Here is a 14367-nt window from a genome sequence, read left to right as displayed (position 1 = left end):
AAATAACAATAAGTTCACTGCCTGCCTTGCCTCCTCCCACTAAAAACCCTACATCTACCACACCTCCCCCTCCATTTATATGGACAATTCATGGAAATGCAATTACAGTTGCTACACAGACGTTTGACACACTTATCCTATGGTTTTTGTTAATGTCTCCTTTTTTTAAATAAATAAAAAAATAAAAAAAGATGTAGTTCTCAACACTCCTTAGCAGGGTTCTGTGTGTCCAACATAGTTCATCCAACCTAGTAAGACTGAATATGCAGCTCCCATGCTAAAAAGGGGTGACACCTTTTGGAAAATCCTCATTGAAATATAGATTTAAATAGGTTTTCCTGGAAAGCATCACATGGAGACTACACAAAGACAAGTGTTCGTGGTCCTCCCTCCCTTCCTTTTGTATGTAGACAGGGAACTTGAGAGGGGAGGGGGAGACAGAGAGGCAGAGAGAGAAACATCTGCAGACCTGTTTCACCACTTGTGAGGCTTCCTCCTGACAGCTAGGGACCTGGAGCTTGAAGCTGGGTCCTTGTAGTGTGTGTGTGTGTGTGTGTGTGTGTGTGTTTGTGTGTGTGTGTGTTCTACCAGGCGTGCCACTGCCTGGCTCCCAGGGATTCTTCTTTCTATGGCTTCCGCGGTAGAGTGTGTTTCAGTCTTATAATCCCAGCTGATTAACATAAAGAATCAGATTACTTTTCCTCAGGCCTTGCTTGGTTCTAGACAGAGTTCTCAAAGGAATAACCTAAATACAGTCTGAAATTAACTGACCATGCCTCCCACCTTCCCACACTTGTCCAACTGAATAAAAGAACAGATGGAGGAAGAAAGAATGATGGAAATATTTATTGAGACTGAAATGGGATGTTGTTCTCTTTTAGAAGTTAACAGAAGAGCGTGTTAAGAGGCTGGTTACAAAATGGGGCTGACCTGCAGTTCATGAACAGTTTCTGTCAAGCCCGGTGTCTGCGATCAGAGCACCGTGCCAAGGGTGTAGAACCCTTTAGCTCAAGATAAACGACCCATTCAACTGCATCTCGATTTAGACTGACATCCTCTAAACTCATATGCGATCACTGGTCCATGCTTAGAACATGTACACGACAATATGCCATCATTCTCTCACTCACTGCAGGTTCAGTTGACCAATACTGAGCACGTATTTACTTTTCCATGATCTTTGGCAGTTTCTGGTTTCTTAAATATAAAAGCACAGGTTGCCGTTGGCTAGTCAGGAGTGCAGGGACACAGCCATTCTGGATCCTGGTGCAAATAAAAGGCCCTGTTAAGTACTATTTACAATGTGGGCACTGAAGTCCTCAAATGAGCTATCTTCATAAATTGCCAGAAAGATCCCAAGTTAAGGATTTAATGAGCAGGATCCAGAGGACTAGATTACCAGTTAGTTTGGACAAACCCTTCCTGGAGGAGATCAGTGTCAAAGCATGGGAGAACTTCCCTGAACCGCTGTCTCAATGTCTCATGTTAGGGATTTACTCCTAAGTATTCAGTGCTTTTCTGGTTAATGTAGCTTGTTCAGCCCATCAAATCTACATTAAAATGTCTTAGCTGGCAGCTTGCCACTGTTATCTGGACCCTAGTAGGTACAACAGGGCAAAAAAAAAAAAAAGCATCATTTTTCTAAGAGTAGGTATAATTATCTTTGCAAGAATGAAGCCTGGAGTTGGATAAAAACCATTCAATTAATGTCCCCCTACCAGGGACAGAATGTGAATTTTCCTTCTTTTGTGTGTATTTTTTTGTTTTATTTATTTACCAGAGCACTGCTCAGCTCTGGCTTATGGTGGTGCTGGGGACTGAACTTGGGACCTAGGAGCTTTCAGGCATGACGGTCTTTTGTATAACTACTATAATATCTCCCTCAGATCTCCAGGGGTAGAATCTAAAAGTTGTAAGTGAATGGCAGTGTAGCCTCAGAGTATTAACCTAATACATCTCTGGTTGGGGCTTGACACGCAAATGTGAAGCAACCCAACAACTTGATTTCTTATTCTAGTTGTTGAGAGAAGAATTGTGCTGAGCCATGGAATGGATCTGGACTAGAATATAATTACTATTCAAGTACAAGGAGAGCTCTTTATTTCACATTGACAACTCAATTCTGATTTCTGTCTGGTAAATCATATGAAAATAATAAATATATTCTTATACACATATATAATTGAGCTCTATATGGCACACTGGGCTAAGTGTGACCAATGTCACAGTACAGTACATTGAAAAAAGGACCTTTTTTCCTCCCCCTTGAAGTCCCAGGGCTCATATTGCAGAACTGTGCTGGTCTGTTTCCTTTCAAAGCAATTTGTCTGAAACTGGCTAGAGATTAATTCAAGATGGACAATTTGGCACATTTACCACTAGGAGGTGGTTGAGATGGACTGTAACCTATAAAAACTTAAAGGTCGAAGGAAACCCACACCAACAGAAAGCCTGAGTAGAAATTTGTTGTCAGTGATAGAATCTATTTTTTTTTAAATCCCAAACACACTGCATGAGAAAGCTCTCTCTCTCTCTCCCTCTCCCTCTCTCTCTCTCTTTCCTCCACACTTACTGCATAAGTCCAACAGTTCTACTTTACATATTTCCAAAACCTAGGTCTTACAGACCTAAAAAATTCCAGATAAAACAGCTTTCCTTGTAATCAGTTTTGCTTCACCTTAGCCCACCCTCAAATCCCAGAACCCAGAAAGCCAGAGCTGAGTCCACATGTTGGAAACAGCCTGGAGTCCCGTGTGTCAGATGCAGGCTCGGCCCACATGGTTCCTCTTTTCCATGATTGTGGTTTGGGTTTCCTACCATGGCAATGCCACCTTCGCTCCCAGTGCTTGGAAGCTGGGGGCTCTAGAACTGAGAGGTCTGAGTGAAGGAGACAGTGTCAGACTTGTCTATCGCAAAGCCACCATTAACATAGGACTTCCTGGTGTCTGAGTCCTCATTGTCGAGCATGGAGGAGTCTAATGCAAAGGGGTTCACGATGTTGACCTCAGAGGAGACATCCATCTGTTCCAGCTCCTTCTTGGACAGCTTCTCCACAATGCCTGTCCCGAAGGCATCCCCGAGGACGTTCACCATGGTCCGGAAACGGTCCCTAGGGGAGAGAGGGGCTGAGGTGGTCTGGGGGTGTGTGGTGGGGGAGCCAGGTCTGGTTTCCCCAGGCCCTGCAGTGTTGAGCCAGGGATCACACAAAGGCAGGGAGTGCTGTCCTGACAAGGCCTCTTCTCAGGTATGGCTGTGGAAGCACCTAAGGGTGCTCACACGCTTTCCCAGGCTGCACCCTAGTAAGTCACAGTGACTCCCCCAACTTCAGGACCACAACTCCCTATGCTCCATGCTTTTCTAAAGAATAGTCCTTGCATTTTGTGGGAGCTGAGAGAGGGTCAGAAATTAGTGAGCTTTTTTTAAAAAAATTTTTAAATATTTATTTTTCCCTTTTGTTGCCCTTGTTATTTATTGTTGTTATTGATGTCATTGTTGGATAGGACAGAGAGAGAAATGAGAGGAGGGGAAGACAGAAAGGGAGAGAAAGACACCTGTAGACTTGCTTTACTGCCTATGAAGCGACTCCCCTGCAGGTGGGGAGCTGGGGGGCTCTAACTGGGATCCTTACGCAGGTCCTTGTGCTTTGCGCCACGTGCGCTTAACCCGCTGCGCTACTGCCCTACTCCCTCAGTGAGCCTTCTTTTCACTCCCAACTTCTGCCTGCCTTTTAGCTTAGGTGAGAGAACATGGGCGCTTTGCAAGTGGAGTCTGCCTGCCTGCCTGTCTCTGTGTGCCCATCCTCTGGTGCACTCTTCACCATACTAGCCTGGTCTGTGAATAAGCCAGCAGGGATGCTACTGGGCAGCCCAGGAGTGGCTTTCTCCTGGAGGCATCCCTGGCCAGTCTGAATCTCCAGACAGCGGGAGGAGGGGCTGGTGCAGGAAAACACATGGAGAAGGAGCACTGGGGAGTGAGGGGAGAACCCTTTCTGGTACTGGAGCACAGCTGGTAAGAACTGTGTACAGAAATGTTCTCAGGAAAACGACACAAAACTGAGAAAGCCAAGAATGCTTCCACATGCCCATTCTGGAGGCAAATTTTGCATCCAGAACAAGGCCATGGGTTGACACAGACCAAGTCATATACCCCATGGGCTGAGCTGGACCTCTGACTTCTCTGGGTTTCTTGAAAATGAGGGGGACTGGTTCTAGGGAGGATCCTGGAGATGTGAGAAGTGCAAGTCTGCTCTCACCACTAGAGAAAGAAATCAAAACACCTGTCTGTATGGCAGATAATGGTTGCAATAAAGGTGGACCCTCAGCTAGATGTTATGGGCCCAGCAGTGGCTGAGGCAGCTCCCTCTGCGCACAGCTTCCCACACTGGGGTGTCTGGCTTTTGGAACATGACTGTGTCATCAAACCCCAAGGGCTGGCTGCTTCTCTAGCTCAGATGCCACTTGCAAACTGCATAGGACTATCCTCCCTCCCCAGTGGGCCTGAGCTGGTGCTGGGTGAAGGCTCACTGTGGAGCTACAATTGTCCCAATGGCCAGGGGACATGGAGGACCAGTGCAGAGGACCAGAGTCTGGGGACCAGGCTCCTTCTCACTTCCCCACTGGGCTCCTAAATAGCATGTTTTCACCCAGATGCTCTTCTGTCTTTCTCTGCTATATGGACAGGAGAGAGAGAGAGAGAGAGAGACAGAGAAAAGGAGAGAAACAGAGAAGCAGGAAGAGGAGAAACAGAATTCTTGGTTGAGACCTGAATGGTACAACCCATCCTAATTGTAACAACAAACCTTGCTGTTTATTTTTATTTTTTATTTTAGTCTATATTTTTTCTACCAGGGTTATTGCTGGGACTTGGTGCCTGAATGGCTAATCCACCATACCCATTGGCCTTTTTTTTTTCTTTCCTTGTTTCCTCTTCTTCCTTATTTTGTTTTTAATTTAATGTTTTTTTAATTGCCAGCAGGGTTACCACTGGGGCTTGATGCTAGCACTGTGAATTCACCTCTCCTGGTGGCCATTTACTCTCCTTTTCTATTTTATTTGGTAGGACAGAGAGAAAATCAGAGCAGAGGGACAGAGACACTTGCAGACCTACTTTACTGCTTGTGAAGCATCCCCCCTGCAGGTGGGGAGTGGGGACTTGAACCTGGGTCCTTGTGCATGGTGATAAGTGTGCTCTGGGTGTGCCACAGCGCAGCTCCCCTTTGCTGTTTTAAATTACTTAATTTTTTCATTATCTTTATTTATTGGATAGAAACAGCCAGAAATCGAAAGGATAGGGACAGACAGAGAGTTGCCATATGACAATTGCAGCCCTGCTTCACCTGCAGGTGGGGACTGGGGGCTTGAACCCTTATCCTTATGCATTGTAACATGGGCTCAAACAGGTGCGCCACTACCCAGCCCCCTCTTGCTAGATAGGTGCTCCTCTCACAGTAACTCACTCAGCCAGACAAAATCCTTTTCATCTGTCAGATAATGCAACTGGGACACAAAATGGTTAAGGAACTCACTCAAGGTCAAATAGCCAGTGAGGCACTGGGCAGGGATTTAAAAGACTGAAGTCAGTCTTTTAAACTTGTGCTACTGCCTCTGGTGGTTCTGAAGATGCCAGGAAGACAAGGTGACTAAGCCTGGCAGTTTTGAGCCTGAGTTGCTCATGGGGGCTGGGATAGGCTGGGAGGTGTTGAAGGCTGGGAATGCCTGGCACCTTGCCCAACTCCATCTCCTCTTTGCTCTATCTTATCTCGCCTGTGCCCAGCTCCTAACCTTGAGCATCGCCATGTATCCCTGGCTAACGGAGTTCACTGGCCTCTGGGATCATTGCTTCAGGTTATGGGAAGTTAATTTTTAAGCCCATTATTGGGTGGGCTGGCCAGAGGGGTGTGAAAAGAGCTGCAGAGGGCCCATGAGGCATTCTGGGAGGGGGGAACCAGTTACTGAACCATTGTTTGGGAGGGGGTGGGCAGTGGGGAAGGCAACTCACAGGAACCAGTCAACGGCGATGATGAGGGTGACATCTTCCGCTGGCAGGCCCACGGCACTCAGCACGATCACCATGGTCACGAGGCCGGCTTGAGGCACACCTGCAGCTCCGATGCTGGCAGCTGTGGCTGTGACACTGTCATCAAAACACACCAGCATTAAAGGAGTTAGACACCCATTTCTCCCTTCTGGGCCCCTGGCCTGTGACTCCTAGTCCATGTGGCTTTACTGCTGTGCCCCCAGTGGGCCAGCCTGTACCTGTTCTGTACCTGCTCTGACTCAAGGAGATGGAGAAGAATGGCCTGAGCAAGAGAGAGAGAGAGAGAGAGAGATCTCAGAGGGAGCTGAGTTTACTTGCTGGGGTGTTTATGGGAAACTGTACCCATTTATCCTAAGCAAGTGCCAGCTACCTCTATTTTCTTTCTCCTCCCATCTATGCATTTGATACACACCAGGAGCTGGCACTGCCCTGAAAGGTGGTGCAGGGAAGGGTGAATGGATGAGGGTACTTCATGTGAAGGCAAAGGAACTAGGTCATGGCCATGCAGACTTTTTTTTTTTCATTAAAAAAAATTTTATTGGGGGGTATTAATGGTTTACAGTAAATAAAATTGTTGGTACATGTGTAAAATTTCTGTTTTCTGCAAAGCACTCTCATCCCCAGCCTGGGACATCCTCCACTGTCAATGCACCTGAACCTGAAAGCCTGCCACCCCACACCCAGTCCTTTGCTTTGGTGCAATACACCAAACCCAGTCCAACTTTTACTTGGTGTTTCCCCTTTATGTTGTTATTTATGAACTTCTGTCCATATGTGAAATCACCCCATATTCATCCTCTTTCTGGCTTTTTAAAAAATTAAATTAACCAGAGCACTGCTCAGCTCTGACTTACAGTAGTGTTAGGGATTGAACCTGGGACCTTTGTCATGAAGATTTTTTTTTTTTTAAACCAGAGGAGTACACCTCTGGTTTCTGTTGAGACTGGGGTTTAAATCTGAAGCCCTGCTGCTTCAGACATGAAAGACTATGTGCAGAGCCACTACACCTAGATAAGAAATCTGCATGAAGTTTTTTTTTTTTTTTTTTTTGCACAATGATTATGCTGTCTCCCCAGTCCAGGTTTTTATTTTTCTCTTGTAATGGAAGCTTCATTACTCCAGGCTGACTTTTTAAATTAATGATTTAATACTGATTTACAAATTACATGATATTATGGGTATAATTCCATAACGTTCCCAACACCAGAGTTCTGTGTCCTCATCCCCTCCATTGAAAATGGCAGTAGTTCTCCCTAGGCCACAGATATGGGCTGACTTTCTATCTATAACTATATATCTATTTTTTGCCCATTTTTTTGGTACAGTCTCCAGGATGACTTTTTCAGAGAGAAAGACAGAGACAGAGATAGACAGAAAGACCCTACAGCAGCAAAGCTTCCTTCAGAACAGTGCAGGCCTGGTGGGAACCTGCATTGTATATATGGCAGTGCTCACCTGTAAGAACTTAAGAAACAAGGGCAGAAAGGGAAAGCACAGGGAGAGCCATGGACTGAGTGTGGTTTACTGCGGCCAAATCAAGGACTGGGTGGCAGGGGGTGGGGAGGGATGGGAGTGGTTCTCAGTGGGTAGACAGAAAGGGGTTGGGAGGATACTGGGGACCCAGTACATGAAAGCAAGGAGTATTTATGCTGGTGGTGGGTGTGGTATGCAGACAGCTATCGGGGAGACAAAGAAACTGTATTCATAAGCCATATCCCTCCCCCATAAAACAATTTAAAGAAAAGCAAGTGCACTAAATGGAGCTATTTTGCTGATATTGGTCAGGCAGGTTCCTTTCTTTTCTTTCTCTCTTTTTTTCAGATAGAAATAGAGAAGGCAGAGAGGCAGAGAGGCAGAAAGGCAGAGAGAGAAAGAGAAAGAGATCATAGCTTCCACCAATGTGGTGGGGGCCAGGCTTGAACTTGAGTTGCAAATATGAAAAAGCAGTGCACTATCAAGTAAACTTTTTTTTTTTTTTTTTTTTTTTGCCTCCAGGGTTGTTGCTAGGGCTTGGTGCTGACACTACAAATCCACCACTACTAGTGGCCATTTTCCCCACCCCCCTTTAAAAAAATTTATTCAGTAGGACAGAGAGAAATTGAGAGGAGAAGAGGAGATATAAAAGGAGAGAGAATGATAAGACACCTGCAGACCTGATTCACTGCTTGTGAAGTGTCCCCACTGCAAGTGGGGAGCAGGGGCTCGAACCTGGGTCCCTGCATATTATGTGTGCTTAACAGGAAGCATCACTACCCAGCCCCCTTGTTTGAGTATTTTAATGTTCAGTTAGTGACTACTCTGGGCTACTAGTTATCAGCAAGTCTGATTTAAGACTAAAGCAGAGGAGGAAAGCGATTATGAATTGATTATTCAGACTCTTGGCCTAGAGTTTGTTCCTCAGTCAGGTTAAAATAAAATGGTTTAGAGAAATCTAGGAAACTCATGACTGGGGAAGAGTGAAGGAATCCATCACAAAGCAGGTGTGAGACTGGCACCCGATACCACCACTCCTTGAGGGTGGCTTCTGTGAAGGGGGAGGGGTGGGGCAGGTGGAGGGCACCGACGAATATAAAGCTGACCAAGGGAATCATGCAGTTGTGGAGGCTGTGGAGCAGCATATCTCACGTGTGATTTTTTGGGGGGTCTTCTGTCACACCTGGCTGATGCTCCCAAGGACCAGATGTCCCCGATCTGGGAATAGGCTGCCTCAGCCATCGGCACCATCAGTACCACCCAGCCAGTGTGCTGATGGCCTATTCTGCACTTGCTTTCATTCAACTCCAATTAAGATTCAAAATATACTTTCTGATTTAGGGTCGAGGGAAGGTTATCATTGAAAGGGTGAGAGGGCACAGAACTTTAGTGGTGGGTGCAGTGTGGAATTATACTCTGTAGTCTTAGAATCCTGCAAACCATAATTAAATCACTAACAGAAAGAAAGAAAATCTGTCTTCTCTGGGTTTCTATGACACCATGGTTTCTTGGCTCTCTTCCCGCCTTCCTGCTCCTCCTCATTCTCTCTCAGGGGCTCCTGTCCCTGCCTGCCTTTAATATTAATATTTTCCAAAACTCAGTACTAAGTTGTTTGCTCTTCCCTACACATTCTCCCAATGTAATGACACTCATACACTGAATTTCCAAATGCCACGATACAGGCGCCATTCTAAGCATTTCACATACACCATCTGACTGAATGATCGATGCTTGCATAATAAAATGTCGGTGCTATAATTATCCTTAATTTATAGGCAAGAAAACAGAAGCTCAGAGAATTCAAGTAACTTGGCCAAAGTCACAGCTAATTGTGGTGAAACTCAGATACAAACAGATAATGGGCACCTGGCCCTCAAGCTTGAGGCCCACCCTCACACTGATGACCCTGACTTCTGAATCTGCTGTTGAAACCACCTTCCTTAATGTGAATGCTCATTTCTAGGCATTCACATTAAGTCTGTGTGTGTGTGTGTGTGTGGGGGGGGGGACCTGGGGGGAGAAGCTGGGCGGTGGTGCAGTCATTAAACACACATATTACCATGCTCAAGTTTGAGCCCCTCCTTTCCACCTGCAGAGGGGAAGTTTCACAAGCTGGTGAAGCTGGTCTGCAGGTGTCTCTCTCCCTCTCTCCCTTCCCTACCCTCTCAGTTGTACTCTGTCCTATTAAAAAAAAATTAGTGTGTGAGAAACTGTCAGATCATAAATGAAAACAAAACAAAACCACCTTTATAAAAAGGGCTGGGGAGATAGTGCAGTGGTTATGCAAAGAGAATTTTACGCCTGAGGCTCCTAAGCTCCAGGTTCAATTCCCCGTACCACCATAAGCCACAGCTAAGCAGTGTTTTGCTAAAAACAAACAAACAAAACAAACCGTCAGCTCTTTCTATTCCCACCTTGTTTCTCTTACACTGATTTCTCTTCTGGAAAGCGTCACCCACCAATTCAGAGTCCTACACTTATATTAGGGGTTGTCCTAGGTTGTGACTGAAGCCCATGTTTTGCACATGGTACTTTTCACACCTGATGTAAAAGATGTGATGAATCTGATGTAGATAATGTAATATACCTGATATAAATGATGTAATGCACCTGATGTCAGCTGATGGTATAAAGGCTGTTTGGAGAAACAATAAAGGAAAGAGCTAGCAAGCAGGAACTAGCTAGCAGTTCCATGGCCTTTCTTTGGCTCTTGTCTGCGCCAAAACTGATGGTTTTGAGTACTAAGGACCTCGCTCCTCCTCAGCCATCCCACCTCAGCCTTTTGAGCCTGCCCCTTGTCCTGAGAACAGCATTTATTTATTTATTTATTTATTTATTTATTTATTTATTTATTTTTATCAAAGCACTGTTCAACTTTTATGGTGGGTGGTGCTGGGGATTGAACCTGGAAGGATCTCAGAGCCTCAGGCAAGAATGTCTTTTGTATAATCTTTACTCTGACTCCTCCTCTCCCCCATCTTTGACACAGGTGTTTTAGTCCCTTACTTGAACTTCTACGCTATCCCCTAACTGGCCTTTCAGTTTCTAGTTCCTGCTCCCACTCAGACAGCCCACCCAGCTCCAGCTAACTTCCTACAATGTGACTGTGCCTCCTCCCAGCCAGCCTTTCCTACTTCCTCATGCCTCTGTGTTCATAGCTTGTACTCTATAAGCTGGCTGTGCCTATGATCTCAAACCTGTAGCTAGGCCACAGTTACATCCCAAGCCACTGCATGTGCTATTTCACTAATCTACAGTGCTCTGTTTTCCTTTCCTCCAGCTAAATGTTCATTTCTCTTCTAAGACTGAGGTAAACTTTCTCCTCCTTCAGGGAGTCTTTCCTCATCTTCTCAAGTAGAGCTGCCAACCCTTTCTTCTTTGGTGCCCTCCCCACTTTTAAGCCTCTTTTAGAGTCCTTACCATAACACTCAGCACGGATTTAGACCTGATCCTCCTATCTACTGTTGACCCTTTGAAAGCAGGCACTGGCTTTTATTCAGCTTGTAGTCCTTGGCATCTCGTCTGTCCCTACCACCTGGTGGGTGCACCGAGCTGAGGGCAAAGTGACTGAGGCCTCTGGCTGACCAGCCCCTGAAGCAAGAATCCCAAAGACAGTATTCTACTTACAAGACACAGCACTGCTCTGTGCGACTTCATACGGATAAAAAGAAGGAAAGACACCATGGCTCTATAGCTTCCTAGCACTCTTCATACATGGTGTAGGACAGACTTATACCTGGGTTGCAAAGCAGGCACTCTCCCAGGTGGGTTATCTTGCTGCACCCCGGCTATGCTTAATCTCTAGATGGGGCCCACTCTGACTTGAGGCCTCCCACTCCCCCCTCCAGGGTGCTGAGGTGCCCCACCTGATAGTGATGATCTGCCCAATGCTCAGGTCCAGGTCATTTAGCTGTGCGATGAATATGGCTGCCACTGCCTCATAGAGGGCTGTCCCGTCCATGTTGATGGTGGCACCCACCGGAAGCACGAACCTCGTGATCCTCTTGTCCACTCGGTTCTTCTCCTCAGCGCATTGGAAAGTGACAGGCAGTGTCGCAGAGCTGTGGTGAGAGAGGAGCTCAGGGGTGACATGCCCCACCCTTGTCTGACAGACACCGTCAACACCTCAACAAAGTGTCAAAATCATGCACTGCTGGTGGGAATAAATTAGTCCAACCCCTGTGGAGAGCAGTCTGGAGAACTCTTAGAAGGCTGGAAAAGGACCTACCCTATGACCCTGAAATTCCTTTCCTGGGGATATATCCTAAAGAACCAAACACACCCATCCAAAAAGATTTGTGTATACCTATGTTCATAGCAGCACCGTTTGTAATAGTCACCTGGAAGTAACCCAGGCGTCTAACAACAGATGAGTGGCTGAGAAAGTTATGGTACATATACACAATGGAATACTACTCAGCCATTAAGAATGATGAATTCACTTAAAAAATTATCTTTATTTATTGGGTAGAGATAGCCAGAAACCAAGAGGGAAGAGGGTGATAGAGAAGGAGAGAGACAGAGAGACACCTGGAGCATTGCTTCACCACTTGCAAAGCATTCCCCCTACAGGTGGGAATGGCGACCTCGAACCCAGGTCCTTGCGCATTATAACATGTGTGCTCAACCAGGTGTGCCACCACCTGGCCCCATGAATTCACTTTCTTTACCTTATCTTGGATGGAACTTGAAGGAATTATGTTACGTGAGATATACCAGAAAGAGAAGGATGAATGTGGGGCGATTTCTCATAGACAGAAGTTGAAAAATAAGAATAGAAGGGGAAACACAAAGCAGAACTTGGACTGGGTTTGGTGTATTGCACCAAAGTAAAGAACTCTGGTGGGGGCTGGATGAGCAGGTTCAGTTTCTGCTGCATTATGGTGGAGGAGGACCTAGGCTAGGGGTTGGAGTTTTTTACACAAAACTGAGAAATTTTACACATCTTCCAACAACTGTATTTACTGTTGACTGTAAACCATTAATTCCCCCAATAAAAAAGCATGGGGGTACTCTTGTGGGTCTGAGAGTCAAAGGGTGATGTGCTCACCATCCCTTGTGATGCCATAACCCTGTGCTGGGCCACACAGGCTGTGCCAGTGCCAGGAGGGAGCATTATATTCAAAGGGGTAAAGAAATAATGGGTTGTTGAAAAAGTTATGACAGATTTTTCTTCTGTAGAGTTGTAGAGACTCTGTCTACAGTTGTATACAACTGCCCCCTTTTCTTTCAGGTCCAGTCCGCTCTTCCCCTCTAAACCATACATAACCCTATTACTACATCTAGCGTCCTTCCCTTTTTCCTCCTCTTTCTGGGTCCTAATCTGGAATTCAGAGTCCTTTTATCCTCTTCCTCCTATCACTTCTCCCCCACTAGAAGTATGGATCAAAATGGTTTTTAGGGTGCAGAAAGTAGGAGTTCTGGCTTCTGTAATTGCTACTCTTCTGGATATGAGTGTTGGCAGGTTGATCCATTCCCCCAGCCTGTTTCTATCTTTCCCTAGTGGGGTAGAGCTCTGGAGAGGTGAGGTTCCCAGACACATTGGTGAGACGACAGATTCCTTTGTGCAAAAATGCATCAAGACTTTTCCAACAGCCCAATATGTTCAAGGACATGGGCAGAGACATAGGGGAACCCTTTCTGGGATTAACTACAGTGGCAAAGCCACACAACTGCAGTCAAGGCTTGGTCAAGGGAGGGCAGGGACTCCGGGTCCTAGTCTCTTTACTGACATGCCTCTTCTCTTTACCTGGAGGAGATCATGAGAGCTGTCAGCAGAGCCTGGGCCATCCCCATGGCGAACTGGAAAGGGTTCTTTCGCACGATTATGAAAAATATCAGAGGGAGAACTATAAGGGAATGGATGGCAAGCCTGTAAACAAGAGAGAGACAGGTTAATCAACGATACTGCTTTTCAGCTCTTCTTCATAGTAGTTTTTTTTTCAAACAGGTGTTTAATTCATAAAAACCATTCAACTTTCAGTCAGTTGATTCAATTTTCTCATTAATTTACTATGAGGGGGAGAGAGAACATGAACCTGAATACCACTCTGGCACATATGGTGCCAGGGATTGAACTCAGAACCTCACACTTGAGAATCTGACATGTTTTGGTACTCACTGCACTACCACTCCAGTCACAATAATTCAATTTGAATTGTAGGGCTGGAATCTATGTTCTCATTTACATATGAAGATATAGAGAATCATAAAGAAAATGAAGTCTATTGAAAAATTATTATTTAGTTTTTGGTAGAGACAGAGAAAGGAAAAGAGAGAGAGAGAGAGAGGAGAAAGAAATAGACCAAAGAACCAAAGCTTCCTTTAATGCAGTGGGGGCTGGGCTCAAACGAGTTGCACACATGGCAAAGCAGCACATTATCCAATTGAGCTATTTTACTGACCCATATCTTGACAAACGAGTGACAAAGTCCAGTAACTGAATCTGCATTTTAGCATGACATCATGCTTCTCAGACCTGCATGTGTGCTGCATGCCACATGTGCTGAAATACTTCTCTTCCTTTGGTTGCTGGGTTCTGATTTCTTCCTTAAGGATTCAACAAAACTTCTCCCCTCCCCCTGGAGCTGATGAGGTGACTCAGTGGGTAGAAGGCAAATATTTTTTCTTCATTTTATTTTTAATGAGACAGATAGATAACAGAAGAGACCAGAGCACTGCTCAGCTTTGGCTTATGGTGAGACTGAGGACTGAACATGGGACTTCAAAGCGTCAGGCATGAGAGTCTTTTTGCAGAACCATTATGCTGTGTCTCCAGCTACTGAGGGCAAATATTCTATGTGTGAGGTCCTGGGTTCAATCCTTGGCATCACATGAGAGCCCCATAAACAGAGACAC

At 45.6% G+C, this 14367-nt stretch overlaps 1 protein-coding gene across 1 annotated transcript in view; it reads right to left on the bottom strand.

The window, feature by feature from the left end:
- Positions 1-830: 830 nt before the first annotated feature.
- SLC1A1 (solute carrier family 1 member 1) overlaps positions 831-14367 on the bottom strand; it is a 106291-nt gene continuing 92754 nt past the window's right edge. Inside the window, exons 9-12 of the mRNA XM_060199788.1 lie at positions 13259-13381; positions 11376-11570; positions 5998-6132; positions 831-3109 (exon numbers count right to left, since the gene is read on the bottom strand). Of these exons, the coding sequence (XP_060055771.1) occupies positions 2863-3109; positions 5998-6132; positions 11376-11570; positions 13259-13381 (700 nt within the window). The 3' untranslated portion in view covers positions 831-2862. The remainder of the gene's footprint in view (positions 3110-5997; positions 6133-11375; positions 11571-13258; positions 13382-14367) is intronic.

This window comes from Erinaceus europaeus, chromosome 10, assembly GCF_950295315.1.
Source record: "Erinaceus europaeus chromosome 10, mEriEur2.1, whole genome shotgun sequence".
NCBI lineage: Eukaryota > Metazoa > Chordata > Mammalia > Eulipotyphla > Erinaceidae > Erinaceus > Erinaceus europaeus.
The sequence above is the reverse complement of the archived record's forward strand: the minus strand, read 5'-3'. Positions and strand labels throughout refer to the sequence as shown.